General features: G+C 40.5%; 1 protein-coding gene across 1 annotated transcript in view; it reads right to left on the bottom strand.

Annotated features, from left to right (window-relative positions):
- LOC120397875 (laminin subunit alpha-3-like) overlaps positions 1-12,759 on the bottom strand; it is a 56,058-nt gene that overhangs the window by 3,432 nt on the left and 39,867 nt on the right. Inside the window, exons 26-35 of the mRNA XM_039524489.1 lie at positions 12,624-12,744; positions 9,727-9,867; positions 7,853-7,983; positions 6,727-6,861; positions 4,905-5,049; positions 4,446-4,615; positions 3,014-3,203; positions 2,169-2,309; positions 1,138-1,297; positions 804-934 (exon numbers count right to left, since the gene is read on the bottom strand). Of these exons, the coding sequence (XP_039380423.1) occupies positions 804-934; positions 1,138-1,297; positions 2,169-2,309; positions 3,014-3,203; positions 4,446-4,615; positions 4,905-5,049; positions 6,727-6,861; positions 7,853-7,983; positions 9,727-9,867; positions 12,624-12,744 (1,465 nt within the window). The remainder of the gene's footprint in view (positions 1-803; positions 935-1,137; positions 1,298-2,168; positions 2,310-3,013; positions 3,204-4,445; positions 4,616-4,904; positions 5,050-6,726; positions 6,862-7,852; positions 7,984-9,726; positions 9,868-12,623; positions 12,745-12,759) is intronic.

The raw sequence follows: 12,759 nt of genomic DNA, 5'->3' as shown, positions 1-12,759 counted from the left end.
GATCTTTTGTTGCCATTTTCATAATAATAAAAATAGTGTAATGATAAATAATAATAGTGTGTAATATGCATGTCATAAAAACAAATTTTATATTTCCAAGATCACGGCTTTTATAATTTATACTCAGGTAAAAGAGAAAAGGAGAGGGTTCACGAGACTTGACATTTTGGTGAAAGGGGTTCACAGGTTGTTAAAGTTTGGGAACTATTGCTCTATCCATACATAAATCCACTCCCTTGCCTCCTTCCCCGGGTTTCCTTCAACTCCCCTGATACACCCTTCAGCTATTGAAAAAGATACTAAAATAGAACTGCTGAGATTCTGCAGTGGGTGTGTGCAGAAAGCTACAGAGAAACTACACAGGGAGCTGCACAGAGCAGTCAATGCTCCATGGTTGCACTCTTCCCAGCAGCCTGGTGAAGGCTAAAGGAGAAGTAAGGGCACATGGTTCCATGATCCACTGGCCTAAACCCTTGTAGATTTTTGTAGGAGCAGAGTACCACAGGTGTTCCTTGTCCTGAGGAGAGAAGGATTCTCTGACACTTCCCTTCACCGTGCACTGGCTATCATGGAGCTGCCTGATGGAAGCCTGCGTGCATACAGTGGAAACTGCTCATACTGGTATGGTAGCAAATTTAAGGTTCACGCTCCCCAGAGATGGTTATAAGACACCATCATGAAGTTTTCAAATGTATTTTTAATGTGGTTTTCTTTTGTACGAAGTTAATTTGGTGTTCAAAGTAAGGTGCCTCTCTTCTTAGTTATGGTAATACAATTCAAACAGAAATAAACCCCACACTCACCTTTCCTGCCTCCAAGTAAACAGTTAAATAGTTGCCTTGTTTGTTTCCAGTATGGAGTAGGACACCTGTTAGACTTCTCACACGAATGTTAAATATGATCTTAAATTCCAAATCCATCACAAAAGCGTTATCTGCAGGTGTGAGAAGGGAGGAGGGAGAATAATTAGAATAGCACATTAAAAAGGGGAAGAGTATCACCTATATATACACGTACAACATGGAGCTATATCTATATGATATAATAAACTGATATTTATATATGTATGTCTCTATCTATCTATGTGGATTATATAATAAAGACATAGCTCCACGTAGCGATTGCTACACTACTTACCAATGACAATATATCCCTCTTCATTAAAGAAATATATTCCAGTCTCCAAAGAGCCATCCAAACACGGAGGGACACCAGTGTTTCGATCAGGAGTATTCAGGAGCTTTCCATTCATTTTAAAATTTCTCAGGCAACCTACAAAACTCTTTCTTGGTATATTCTGAAAACATATTTAAGAACATGAGTAATAATAATTAATAATAATATAACAAATTAAAGCATGATGGCTATTATTTTAATAACAGATCAGCCAACCAATTCTTTAGCACTGTTTGATGGTGGAAAACCCAAGTATGAAATGCACCTAAAGACTGTCCCTGATACAGTGAAAATGTGTAGTATGTCATGAAAGAAATACCCGTAAACCACGAAAGAGTCAAGCATGCTAGAAAAGTTGAAATCTTGAAAGGGTTATTGCAAAATCTTATTTGTAGAATAGCTGTCTTCCAATGATACATCAAAATGTTGACGGTCTAACAGTCTAATTCTGATTTCAAATACTAACCACCCACCCCAAACAACTATTGTGTAGTGATGCACATACTTAACAGGTCATTTTTAAAGGTAACAGAGGCAATGCATACCTAAGATTAGACTCAGGTTCTACATCTATAATCCCTCCTAAAATCACAGTGATTAGTAAGTGGGAATCCCTCCCTCTGGTATTGAATATTACTAAATCTAGTTTAGCTGGAGACACCTTAAGTATCTGCTAAAGTGAACACTCTAAGGGGAAGAGGTGCTCTTGGAGAAAAGAGGAATTCAACTTTTGGAGGTAAAGGGGAATCAGGAGAGCACATGGCTGCAATCGATTTATAGACTGAAATGCTGATAATTTGAGGGCTGAGCACACAGTTGGGGAACGGAGGGTGTCTATAATTAGGAATTTGCGGACACCATGTATAGATGACCTTAGTCTAAATGATGATGATCTAAATCCCTCTCATCATTATGACCTCCCTTTACAATACTTCAGTGTCTTCATTTACAGTGCAATGAAAAAAAACACCCTCAAAATCTCCATTATTTACCTGTACTTTCAGGGATGGAAGCCCACCCAGATAGACTGGTGGCTTAGTGCTGAAGGTGGAATTACTTGCCAGTTTTCCTTCCCTGGCCCTCAGACCATCAATAACAAGATGGCCATTCTTCCCATGCATACTGAATACCACCTTTGTGGAGGAAAGCATAATTACCATTAGACACATTGGGTGGGATTTCAAAATCACTTATGTGAGGTAGAAGCACAAGTCCCAGTGAAAGTCAATGGAACTTGCGCTCCTAAATCATTTTGGTACTTCTGAAAACCCTATCCATCAAGTTATAAACAGTATAGTCCTAAAATCAGCACACATTTTTGAGGCTCACTTGAAACTAGCAAAAATATAAAGAAAGTAGGTGGGCAAAATGCTTTTTCAAATACCTTATCATTCAAAAACTGGGAGTATTTTGCACATCAGTTATCCAGGTTCCTTGTTTTTCCTTACTCTGGTATATAACCAGAGTAATTCCACTGACTCTCTAGATATACACCAATGGGCATCAGAAAAATGCCTTATACCATAATGTCCCTACCCCACAGACACATACTATCTACCTTAATGTTCCCTTTTTTGGGGGAACTTTCCTAAAGTAATACAAGTATTGTTACAATACTAACTGCATTAGAACTAGGCCACTGCCATGAGCTTTTTGACAACGAAGACCTGTCATCCACATGAACCTTCAGTCATAATAACTATCTCCACAAGGTCGAGGTGAATATACTCCCAGCATTTTAAAATGCTGAGCACTTACGACTGTGCATATTAAGCGATGGTTCATGTTTTGCAATGGTTCACACAGTTAATTCTGTCCTAACTGTTGTAATACTTACAGTATGCCACTGCCCATCATTGTATTTTGCTTTGCTTTTGATTTTAATTTTCTTTCCTCCAGCACCAAATGAAAAGACAAAACGTCCCTTGGAAATGTAAAGAGCCATATAAGAGCTCTCAGGCTTATTTCCCACAAAAAATATCATTCCTCCCGATGATGCAGTCCGTACGTCTACTGAAAAATGTGACCTTTAGTGGAAAGAGGATCAGAGAAGACATTAAAATATGGCCTTGTTTTGCTTACTGTCATACCCTTTCCATACCCTTTTGAAAGATGCAAGTGGCCAGATTCTGCTCTCACTTATACCAGTGTAAATCAGGAGTCACTTCACTGAAGTTGTTGGAATTATCAGTATAAGGGCTAGTCTACACTTACCAGCCGGGTTGACGCGGTGAGTTCAACTTCTCGGAGTTCGAACTATCGCGTCTAATCTGGACGCGATAGTTCGAACTCCGGAAGCGCCGCGGTCGACTCCGGTACTCCACCACTGCAAAAGGCGGTGGCGGAGTCGACCTTGGAGCCGCGGACTTCGATTCCGTGGCGTCTGGACGGGTGAGTAGTTCGAACTAGGGTACTTCGAATTCAGCTACGCTATTCACGTAGCTGAATTTGCGTACCCTAGTTCGACCCCGCTTCTTAGTGTGGACCAGCCCTAAGACTGGATATAAATGTGATCAGAAACATTATATTTATTGTCATTGTGCTATGCAGGAAGTTACAAGTGAATTCAATTGGAACAAACATACATATTCCTATAATACCAGTACAGCAAAGTGAGATTACTATTAAGTATTTGAATGTTGATGATGTACTCAGTACTGTAGAGAATATAGAGTAGACAAGGCCAGTGGGTATCTTCACTGTTTGTTAGCCACTGAATTTAATTAAAAATCCTCTCTGAACAGAAAGGCCATATAGTGTGTCCTGAATTCTAGCTTTGGCAAACCAAGAGAAGAAGGAACTTTGACAGACAAGGACACTCTTTTGAAAAACCTGGTCATCAGTCTCAGAGTTCCATCCCAGAAACCAGTCTGGTCTTAACTGTTATAATGGAATGTAGGGGGAGAGTGTTTGACCTATAAACACAAGTTGTTAACACAATAGTGGCTTTTGGAATCATAATTATGTGGTACACCATCCACATTTCTGAATGTGGGCTGAAGTCGGCAGATTTAGATTCTTGGATTGGGCCTCAATGTGCACTAAATTCAAGCATCTCATTCCAGGCAACCTGTTCAGTTTTGTTTTGTAGAAACAATGATTGGGAGAAAAAGTTCTCTGTCAAGCCCTTAACAGAACAATCAGGGTGCACCCCATTACTCTCAGAGAGATGCACATTGAGAAATCATAACCCTTACCACCTAAAGGCTAGGCTCAAGGTTCATTGAAGAATACAGCATTAGAAGTTGAGTGGAGAACTGTTGCATTACCTGTCTGTCACTGATGCCTGAGAAAGTGTATACAGCAAATGACTGTTGGGAGTGTTGCCAAACTGATAAGCTCCATTGATGAAATTTAGCTGAGTAGGTAAAGCACAGCTTTTCTGGTCTAGCTGCACTTCAGCACCTGTCAGGTAAGCAAGGTGCTTTTCCTTCTGTAACTGCAAGGCAGAATTTAAATCTTTAATATGGATAACTGAGATGATAATTCAATATACATATTTCATAGTTCCCATCAGAATCAGTCAACACCCTCCTTCGAGTGTCTGATGAACTGTTATCACTCTGGAGAGGTATATACTGGGGATGAGATATGGAGAAGGGAGACCCTGCTCCAGATGCTAGATGGAAAAGGAGTAACATCAGTTCCTCAACCCTGCCAGCTCATGTTGGTGGAGCCTAAGCCTGAGAATCAGTGTGGATTGGAGTTTATAGTAAACATAAACATACCTTGAAAATCTTAGAGCTGTGAGGATCTGCTAATTCTTTCAGCAGCATTGGCTGGGGTGACTTGTATATCCTGCAGGCTCCCACAGATACACCAGTCTTCTCAGTATAATTGACTAGATTTTGAACTTGAGGGAGCTGACCTGTCCTAGAATGAGGAATAAACATGAGGAATGAAAATGTGCAATGAGTGCTATAGGAGACCACCCTTTATCATCCCTATTCTTTAATGAAAACCACCATGTATTCTGCATTGTTTGGACACATAGCCTTACAAGGTAGATCTACTCTCAATTATAGTCTGTTCAAGGGATATCTACCAATTTTCACTTGTCACAATATTATGATTTATATTAGTGATCCTAAACTCTTGGCACAGGCACATCCAGAATTACTGTCATAAGAACTCATATATTTTGTATTAGCATGTGATGTCACCAGGAAATCCCAACCACTTATACAGTAGGTGGCATATAGCATCCAGTGCTGTACCTCTGGGAGTTTTAGCAGGCCAAGCCTAAATAAAAGTATCAGCTGCTTCCTTGGGGAGGGAAAAAATCCTTGAAGATGCTGCATGACCTATTGGGTGGAAAGGTTGTGAAAAATGAAAGGCGTTTGTAGTTCTTGCCTGAAACATCCCACGTCTGCTACTGTATGGTAAGCCACTGCTTGTTGCATCCTCGACTGAATTTAGGAGCCTACCAAAAACTACTTACTTGAAAAAATGCTGTTGCCATTGAGAAAAGGGAGCTGGAATACAGTAACACTGGCAGTGTCAGACCTTCTGGACTAGATTAAGAGGTTTTGTTGATTAGCAATAGAAGAGGATTGGTCAAGTCAAACCTACAGTCTTTCTAAATCAGCCACATTCCCACTCAACTGGATCCCCAAGTGTGAGGGCTAAAAAGATATCAGTTTGTTACTGCGCAACTCTGCCCTGTTGCCAGAAACACTCTTATACCAATCTTCTTTGTGCAAAGGCTAAATCAATGAGAATAAATGTACACATACTGTATGTAGGTTGTAAGGTTAAAGGGATCTCTCCAATTTTGGTAGATCACAGATGGACAGGGAGGTTAGTATACATGTTGCACAACTTCACAATGTTAAGGCAAAGATTTAATGAAGATCTATACAAACCATAAATACATCATAATTTTTGTGACACCACACACACTCACGCACATCTAAACACTCAATAGTCAGCGGAAACAAGCAGGCCCCAGCTGGGAGAATACCTGTGATAGGAATTAACCTAATGAAAGAAAACACTTAAGATGAAATTTCTCTTCTAAATTGGGCTTGCAAAGATGTATCTACCACCAGGTGGATGTGGAGGGAAAAAACTGAGTAACAAATGGGTAACATAAACCAGCTATCGGGTCTTTTTACAAGTACCCCCATATGTTGATGTAATTATTCATTTTGAATATGCAAATGTTTCTTGCTCATGCAATTATCTAGCTGCACATGTATTTTTTATGAGTATAATTTAGACACAGGTGTTTGAAAATTTTGGGCCTTGCAATATACCCATTCCAATATAATGATGCTTTTAAATCAAACTTCTAGTGAAGGAATACAATTCAGAGTGGTCTTCCAAAATATCAAAAGATCAAACTCCATTAAATCTTACAAAAGTGATGAATTGGTCAAATACATGAATTGATTTGTTGTGCAACAAGGTTATGCATTCAGCAAGGTTTCATGTATCTAGAAGAAATGGAGATTAGTGAGAAGAAATTCGAATTACTCATAAAGGAAAACAGGTCAATTCTCTCTTTACCCCAATATCTGCAACTGCAAATATTCCCAAGTTAAGTACCTTTGTATAAAGACATTGGAGATGCAGCCTTCAAAATCATCCCCACCCAATCTTATAGAATAACTTAATTTTTTAGACATTCCTTGAGGTTCAACAGCCATTGACACAGGCAAGTCATCAACCAGCAGCCTGACCCTGAAACAAGATGAATACAAATAAGAGTGAAAAATTTAGGAAAAACACACTACCAGCTAAATTAATTTTTTTTAAAGAAAGATCTGACACACACATGCCTTCCAGTTACATTTTAATTCTGATGGCGTTTACAGGCCTGGTCTCCTATCACTTCCTGGGTTTTATGCCAGTACTAGTTCATTGACTTAACCATATTTAAAATGGTGCAGTACAGTTATAATGAGAGCAGAATGTAGCCTTACATTCTTTGGGTGAGATCTTGGCCTCAGTGAAGTCAACAGCACAACTTCCATTGACCTCAGTGGAGCCAGGATTCTACCCCTTATGCCAAAAGGAAACAGAATTTGACAAGTTGGACACTGCTACTACAGAAAAACTCTGAACTTTATCACTAGCCCAAGGCTTTAATACAATTTCAAACCCTTCTCTTTTAGCCAGCACAAGTTTTTATATAGCCCTATAGAGACCAGTGTGTTTTAGAAGTCATCTAATTTTCAGTAAATTGGATAAATTTTAGTAAATTGTCTCTATATATCAGATTGATATTGAGAAAATTAGGAGAGCTATTACCCTTCCTCCTCAGGCCTGTAAAACAGTTGCATTAGACAGGTTTGCAATTTACACTCAAAGATGCGAAGACTATGAGTGTGAGAAGCTCTCCAAAGCTATGTCTTCCCCAACCACAGAGAAAGACACTTAGTGCACAGAAAAGCAGATTCAAGCCTTTTGGTTTGAAAGCTCAGACTACCAGTGTTGCTGTGAAGTTCAGGAGCTGAACTGGAACTCAGTAGGTACTGACATGCAAATACACAGACCAAGAATCTTCCAGTGCTTCAGAATGTCCATATCCACTGCTAGCATGATTCAGAATTTAGTTTTAACTCTGTACCGTTTTATAACCAAACATCAGGTCAAGCAAACATTCTACAATCTTCTCTTTCTAACCAAGGCTTGCAGTCCATTCAAAAACCAAACACAAAACTGGACTTACATGTTGTCATCTTTGATTACTGACACATAATGCATTGAACCATCTTCATATTTCTTGCTGGATTGTTTTTCCTCATCTGTCATCCTTACGATTACAAAGCCGTCTCTCAGAAAGATGCTAAGCATAGAAGACTAAAAAAATAAAATAATCCTATAAAGTTATCATTATAAGCAGCTTCAGGTTTTACTGATATCACCATGAACCCAATTCCCAACGGTAAGTCAGGATGGCAGCGTGCACTGCTCCCAAGAGTTCTTGGAATCCAACATGGCTCCGTGGGAGGAAAACTTCCTTCCCACAAAACTGTTCTGGGCCACCCCAAAAACTACTTCTCCCAGGCTAATCTCTCAAATCATACTACTCCAGAGCCCCCGCAACTAACACAGCTCCTAGAGAAGAGAAGAGACGAAGGTTTCTAACCATCAGAGGAGTGAAGTTCTGGAACAGCCTTCCAAGGGGAGCTGTGGGGGCAAAAGACACATCTGGCTTCAAGACTAAGCTTGTTAAGTTTATGGAGGGGATGGTATGATGGGATAGCCTAATTCTGGCAATTAATTGATCTTGACTATTAGTGGTAAATATGCCCAATGGCCTGTGAGGGGATGTTAGATGGGGTGGGATCTGAGTTACTACAGATAATTCTTTCCTGGGTGTCTGGCTGGTGAGTCTTGCCCACATGCTCAGGGTTTAGCTGACTGCCATATTTGGGGTTGGGAAGGAATTTTCCTCCAGGGCAGATTGGCAGAGGCCCTGAGGGTTTTTCGCCTAATATCACCATGAACCCTCTGCAGTGTGGGGCAAGGGTCACTTGCTGGAGGATTCTCTGCACCTTGAAGTCTTTAAACCACAATTTGAGGACTTCAATAGCTCAGACATAGGTTAGGGGTTTGATACAGGAGTAGATGGGTGAGATTCTGTGGCCTGAGTTGTGCAGGAGGTCAGACTAGAAGATCATAATGGTCCCTTCTGCCCTTAAAGTCTATGAGTCTCCCTGCCTACCCCAGACTTCGGGATGCAAAAAAATAAAAAAAGATAAAAAAAGTTATTTAAATGTATTTTAACTGACTTTTACCAGAGGTAGGGATTAAACTCCCCACCTACCTAATGCCATTGTTTCCTCCAGAAGCACAAGCACAGAGGAACTTCACTCTGCCCCTCCAATGGAGTCACTTCTCTCTGCCACTTCCTATTAGCAAGCAAGTCATTTAACTTCTCTGTACCTAAGTTTACCCACACTGTCGGAGTGCTGTGCAGTCATGGTTGGAAAATGGGAACGTTTTAAGGCAGTGGTTCTCAACCAGGGGGTACATGTACCCCTGGGGATACACAGAGGTCTTCTAGGGGGTATATCAATTCACCTAGATATGTGTCTAGTATTACAACAGGCTACATGAAAGGCATTAGTGAAGTCAGTACAAACTAAAATTTTATACAGACATTTACTTGTTTATACTACTCTATGTACTATATCAGTGTTTCTCAACCTGGGGGTCATGCTTTATTTTACAATTATACGGTAAAAAGAAAGTAAGCAATTTTTCAATAATAGCGTGCTGTGATACTTTCGTATTTTTATTTCTGAGTTTGTGAGTTAGTAGTTTTGAAGTGAGGTGAAACTTGGAGTACACAAGACAAATCAGCCTCCTGTAAAGGTTGAGAACCACTGTGTTAAGGGACAATTTCCACTACAAGAGGTCTATTCTTTTCAATGAAAAATTTCAAAACTCAATTTTTTTTTTACCAGATCTTATTGTGAGTAGAATTGGGCAGGAAAAAGTTTTCCCATTCTGCAAGAAATTGAGATTTTGAAAAATGTTCCTGTCCCAAACAGACATGAATTTTCTTATCCAGAAACAAAAATGAATGTTTCATACCAATATATTGTAATTTAATAACGTTCCACTGGGTGCCAACGCACGAAAGCCAAATCCGACTTGGAAATTGCTGGGAAATGGGAAACCCTCATTATTCAAATCCAGTATTCCGTTCTTGGAGAAAGTTGCAGATCTCACAAGCTAAAAGGCAACAAGATGATGAATTAGGTTTTCATGTATCACTTTTTTTACTGGACTGCCTAAAGTAAGTTATGAAATTGGTCTCTCATTCTTTTATTCAAGCTAATATACACATGAATGGACTCTACCTGAAAACATATAATAGACAAATTGAGAGTATGGTACCTGAGTTTCCAAGTACAGAACAAGTATATACACTTTGTTGGCATCCATGGAGTCAATCTTGATTTGAACCAGTGTAAGTAAACTGAGGCCCGTTTAGTATAATACACGCTCTGCTCTGTTTACTGTCTACGTTATCAGAAAAGGCCAGCTGATTTTATATTCAAAGACAAAAAGTAGGCCGGCAGGGTTGGATTCCACCTGAATGAATTTTGAACTGGAATGAGTACATTCAGATTTGAATCTCTTTCATTCATCCATTAGGCAGTGAGGCGAAGAGTGCTGTAGTGGCAGCAGACTCAACCTCAGTGAAAAGGGAGGAGGAGAAGTGACAACAGTCTTTCAACAGGAAGTGGCTACCATGAATAAACCAAGTGGCATTCACAGAGTTGAAAGGGAATCCCACCCAGATGGCTGCAGCAGGGAGAATAGTGGTGGCGGCAAAGGGCTCTGGGGATGGATTTGCACGTTTGAAGTTGTAACAGCCATGGGATGCGGACAAAAACTCAGAGGATCCATCAGGGGTAGGAAAAGGAAGTAAGAGATGACTACCTATGCAGACCCCATACACAATTAATGTCACCCAATACGTTCCTCAAAGTAGAGACAGCTACTGGTCCACTAGTCTCATTTTTCAAGATTATTTAAGAATGTCAATTGCAAAAAGTTCATAACTTGAGAATCTGGAAAAATGCTAGAAGACTAGAAGAGTGCTAACACTGTGCCAGTATTCAAAAATGGCAAGCGGTATGATCTGAATAACTATAGACTGGTTAGCCTGACATCAGACCTAGGCAGAACAGTGGACAAGCTGATACAGGATTCAACTGATAAATAATTGAAGTACAGGAATACAATTAAGGACAGTCAATATGATTTTATGGAAATGAAAGTCTGATCAAACAAACCAGATTCCATGCTTTGATGAGATTAAAAGTTTGATTGATAAAGATAAGTGCATAGATGTAATATATTTAGACTTTTGTAAGTCATTTGACTTAGTACGTCTGACATTCTGACTGAAAATTTAGAACTATGCAATATCACAGGTTAAATGGATTAAGAACTGGCTGACATCTCAAAAAGTAGTTGTCAAAGGGGAATCATCATTGAGTGGGGGGGAGTGTAGTGAGGTGGTCACCCCACTCAGGTCCAGAGGGGTTAAAAACAGCCCTGGGAGGGGGCTCTGGCTGGAGAAAGCAGGTTTAAGGCTCGGCTGACTGGGGGAAGTGGCTGCAGCTGGGGCCATGCCCCAAACAGACTCAGCTGGCCATATAAAGGCAGAGAAGCCAGGGCAGACAGGGAGTCTCCCTCTGTTTGTTGAGGGAGAAGGGCCTGGCTGCTTAGAAGCTGGGAAAGGTACCTAGAGTGGAGCAAGGCTGGGGAAAGGCTAGAGGAGCTGGGGAGCTCCAGCTTGGAGACCCCCCAGGCTGCAGGCCTTGATAAAAGCCAGGACAGGTACTGGGGCTATAGAGGGATAGCCAAGGGTAGGCAAAGGCAGCAGATCCAAACCCCCCTTTGCCAGTGATGAGTGGCGTGTACATTGCAGGCTGCCCCAGGGCACGGGGGCTAGATGGTGATTGGCAGTAGCCATATTCTGCCAATAACGAGTAATTCCCAGAAGTCACCAGCAGGAGGCGCCGCAGGGGTGAGTCTGCACCTCTACAAGGTGTTTCTAGTGGGGGTTCCATAAGGTTCAATACTAGTAGGCCCAACACTGTTCAACACTTTCATCAATGATCTGGAAGCAAATATAAAAATCACTGCTGATAATATTTGCAGATGACACAAAGATTGGCAGAGTGGTAAATAATCATGAGGACAGAACAGTCATACATAGCGACCAGGTAGCTTGTAAGTTAGACATTCAGGAACAAGGAACACAAGCCATGACTAAAAATGGAGGGCTGCATCTTGGAAAGCCGTGACTATGAAAAGGATCTTAGGGGTCACAGAAGACAAACAATTGAGCATACCCTCCCAATATGATGCTGTGGCAAATAGGGCTAATGTGATCCTGGGTTGTATAAACAGGGGGGGTAATGAGGAGGGGTAAGGAAGTGTCCACATTTTAAAAAAGATACTGAAAAGTTGGAAAGGGTGCAGGAAAGAACAGTAAAGATGATTCAAGAGCTTGAGAAAATGCCTTACAGCAAGAGAATAAAAGAGCTCAATCTGTTTAACTTATCAAAAAGAAGATTGAAAGGAGACTTGATTACAGTGTATAAGTACCTTCACAGGGAAAAAATACTGGGTACTAAAAAGGGCTCCTTAATCTAGCAGAGAAAGGATAACAAGAACCAATGGCTGGAAGCTGAAGTCAGACAAACTCAAATTAGCTATACAGCACAAATTTTTAACAGTGAAGGTGATCAGTCATTGGAACCAACTACCAAGGGAAGTGGTGGACTCTCCATTTCTTGATGTCTTCAAATCAAGACTGGATGTCTTTCTGGAAGTTATACTTTAGCCAAACACAAGGCTGAGTGAAAGTTAATGGCCTGTGATATAAAGGAAGTCAGACTAGCTGATTTAACCGTTCCTTCTATCAATCTGTGAAAAACAAACATACTAAAAGCAACTTTGCAAATTACCTTCCAGTCATCGGAACATTTCCTACTGACACCAATGGTCTCAGTAAAAGTAACAGATGCAGGGATGGGGTTTTTCACATTCTTCATGCAACCACGGAATGGAGATGTGGAGATATTAAAGCTGGTTTCAGAGAGA

This window comes from Mauremys reevesii, linkage group 2 (genome assembly GCF_016161935.1).
Source record: "Mauremys reevesii isolate NIE-2019 linkage group 2, ASM1616193v1, whole genome shotgun sequence".
NCBI classification, from domain to species: Eukaryota; Metazoa; Chordata; order Testudines; family Geoemydidae; genus Mauremys; species Mauremys reevesii.
This window is presented reverse-complemented; position numbering and strand designations above follow the sequence as displayed.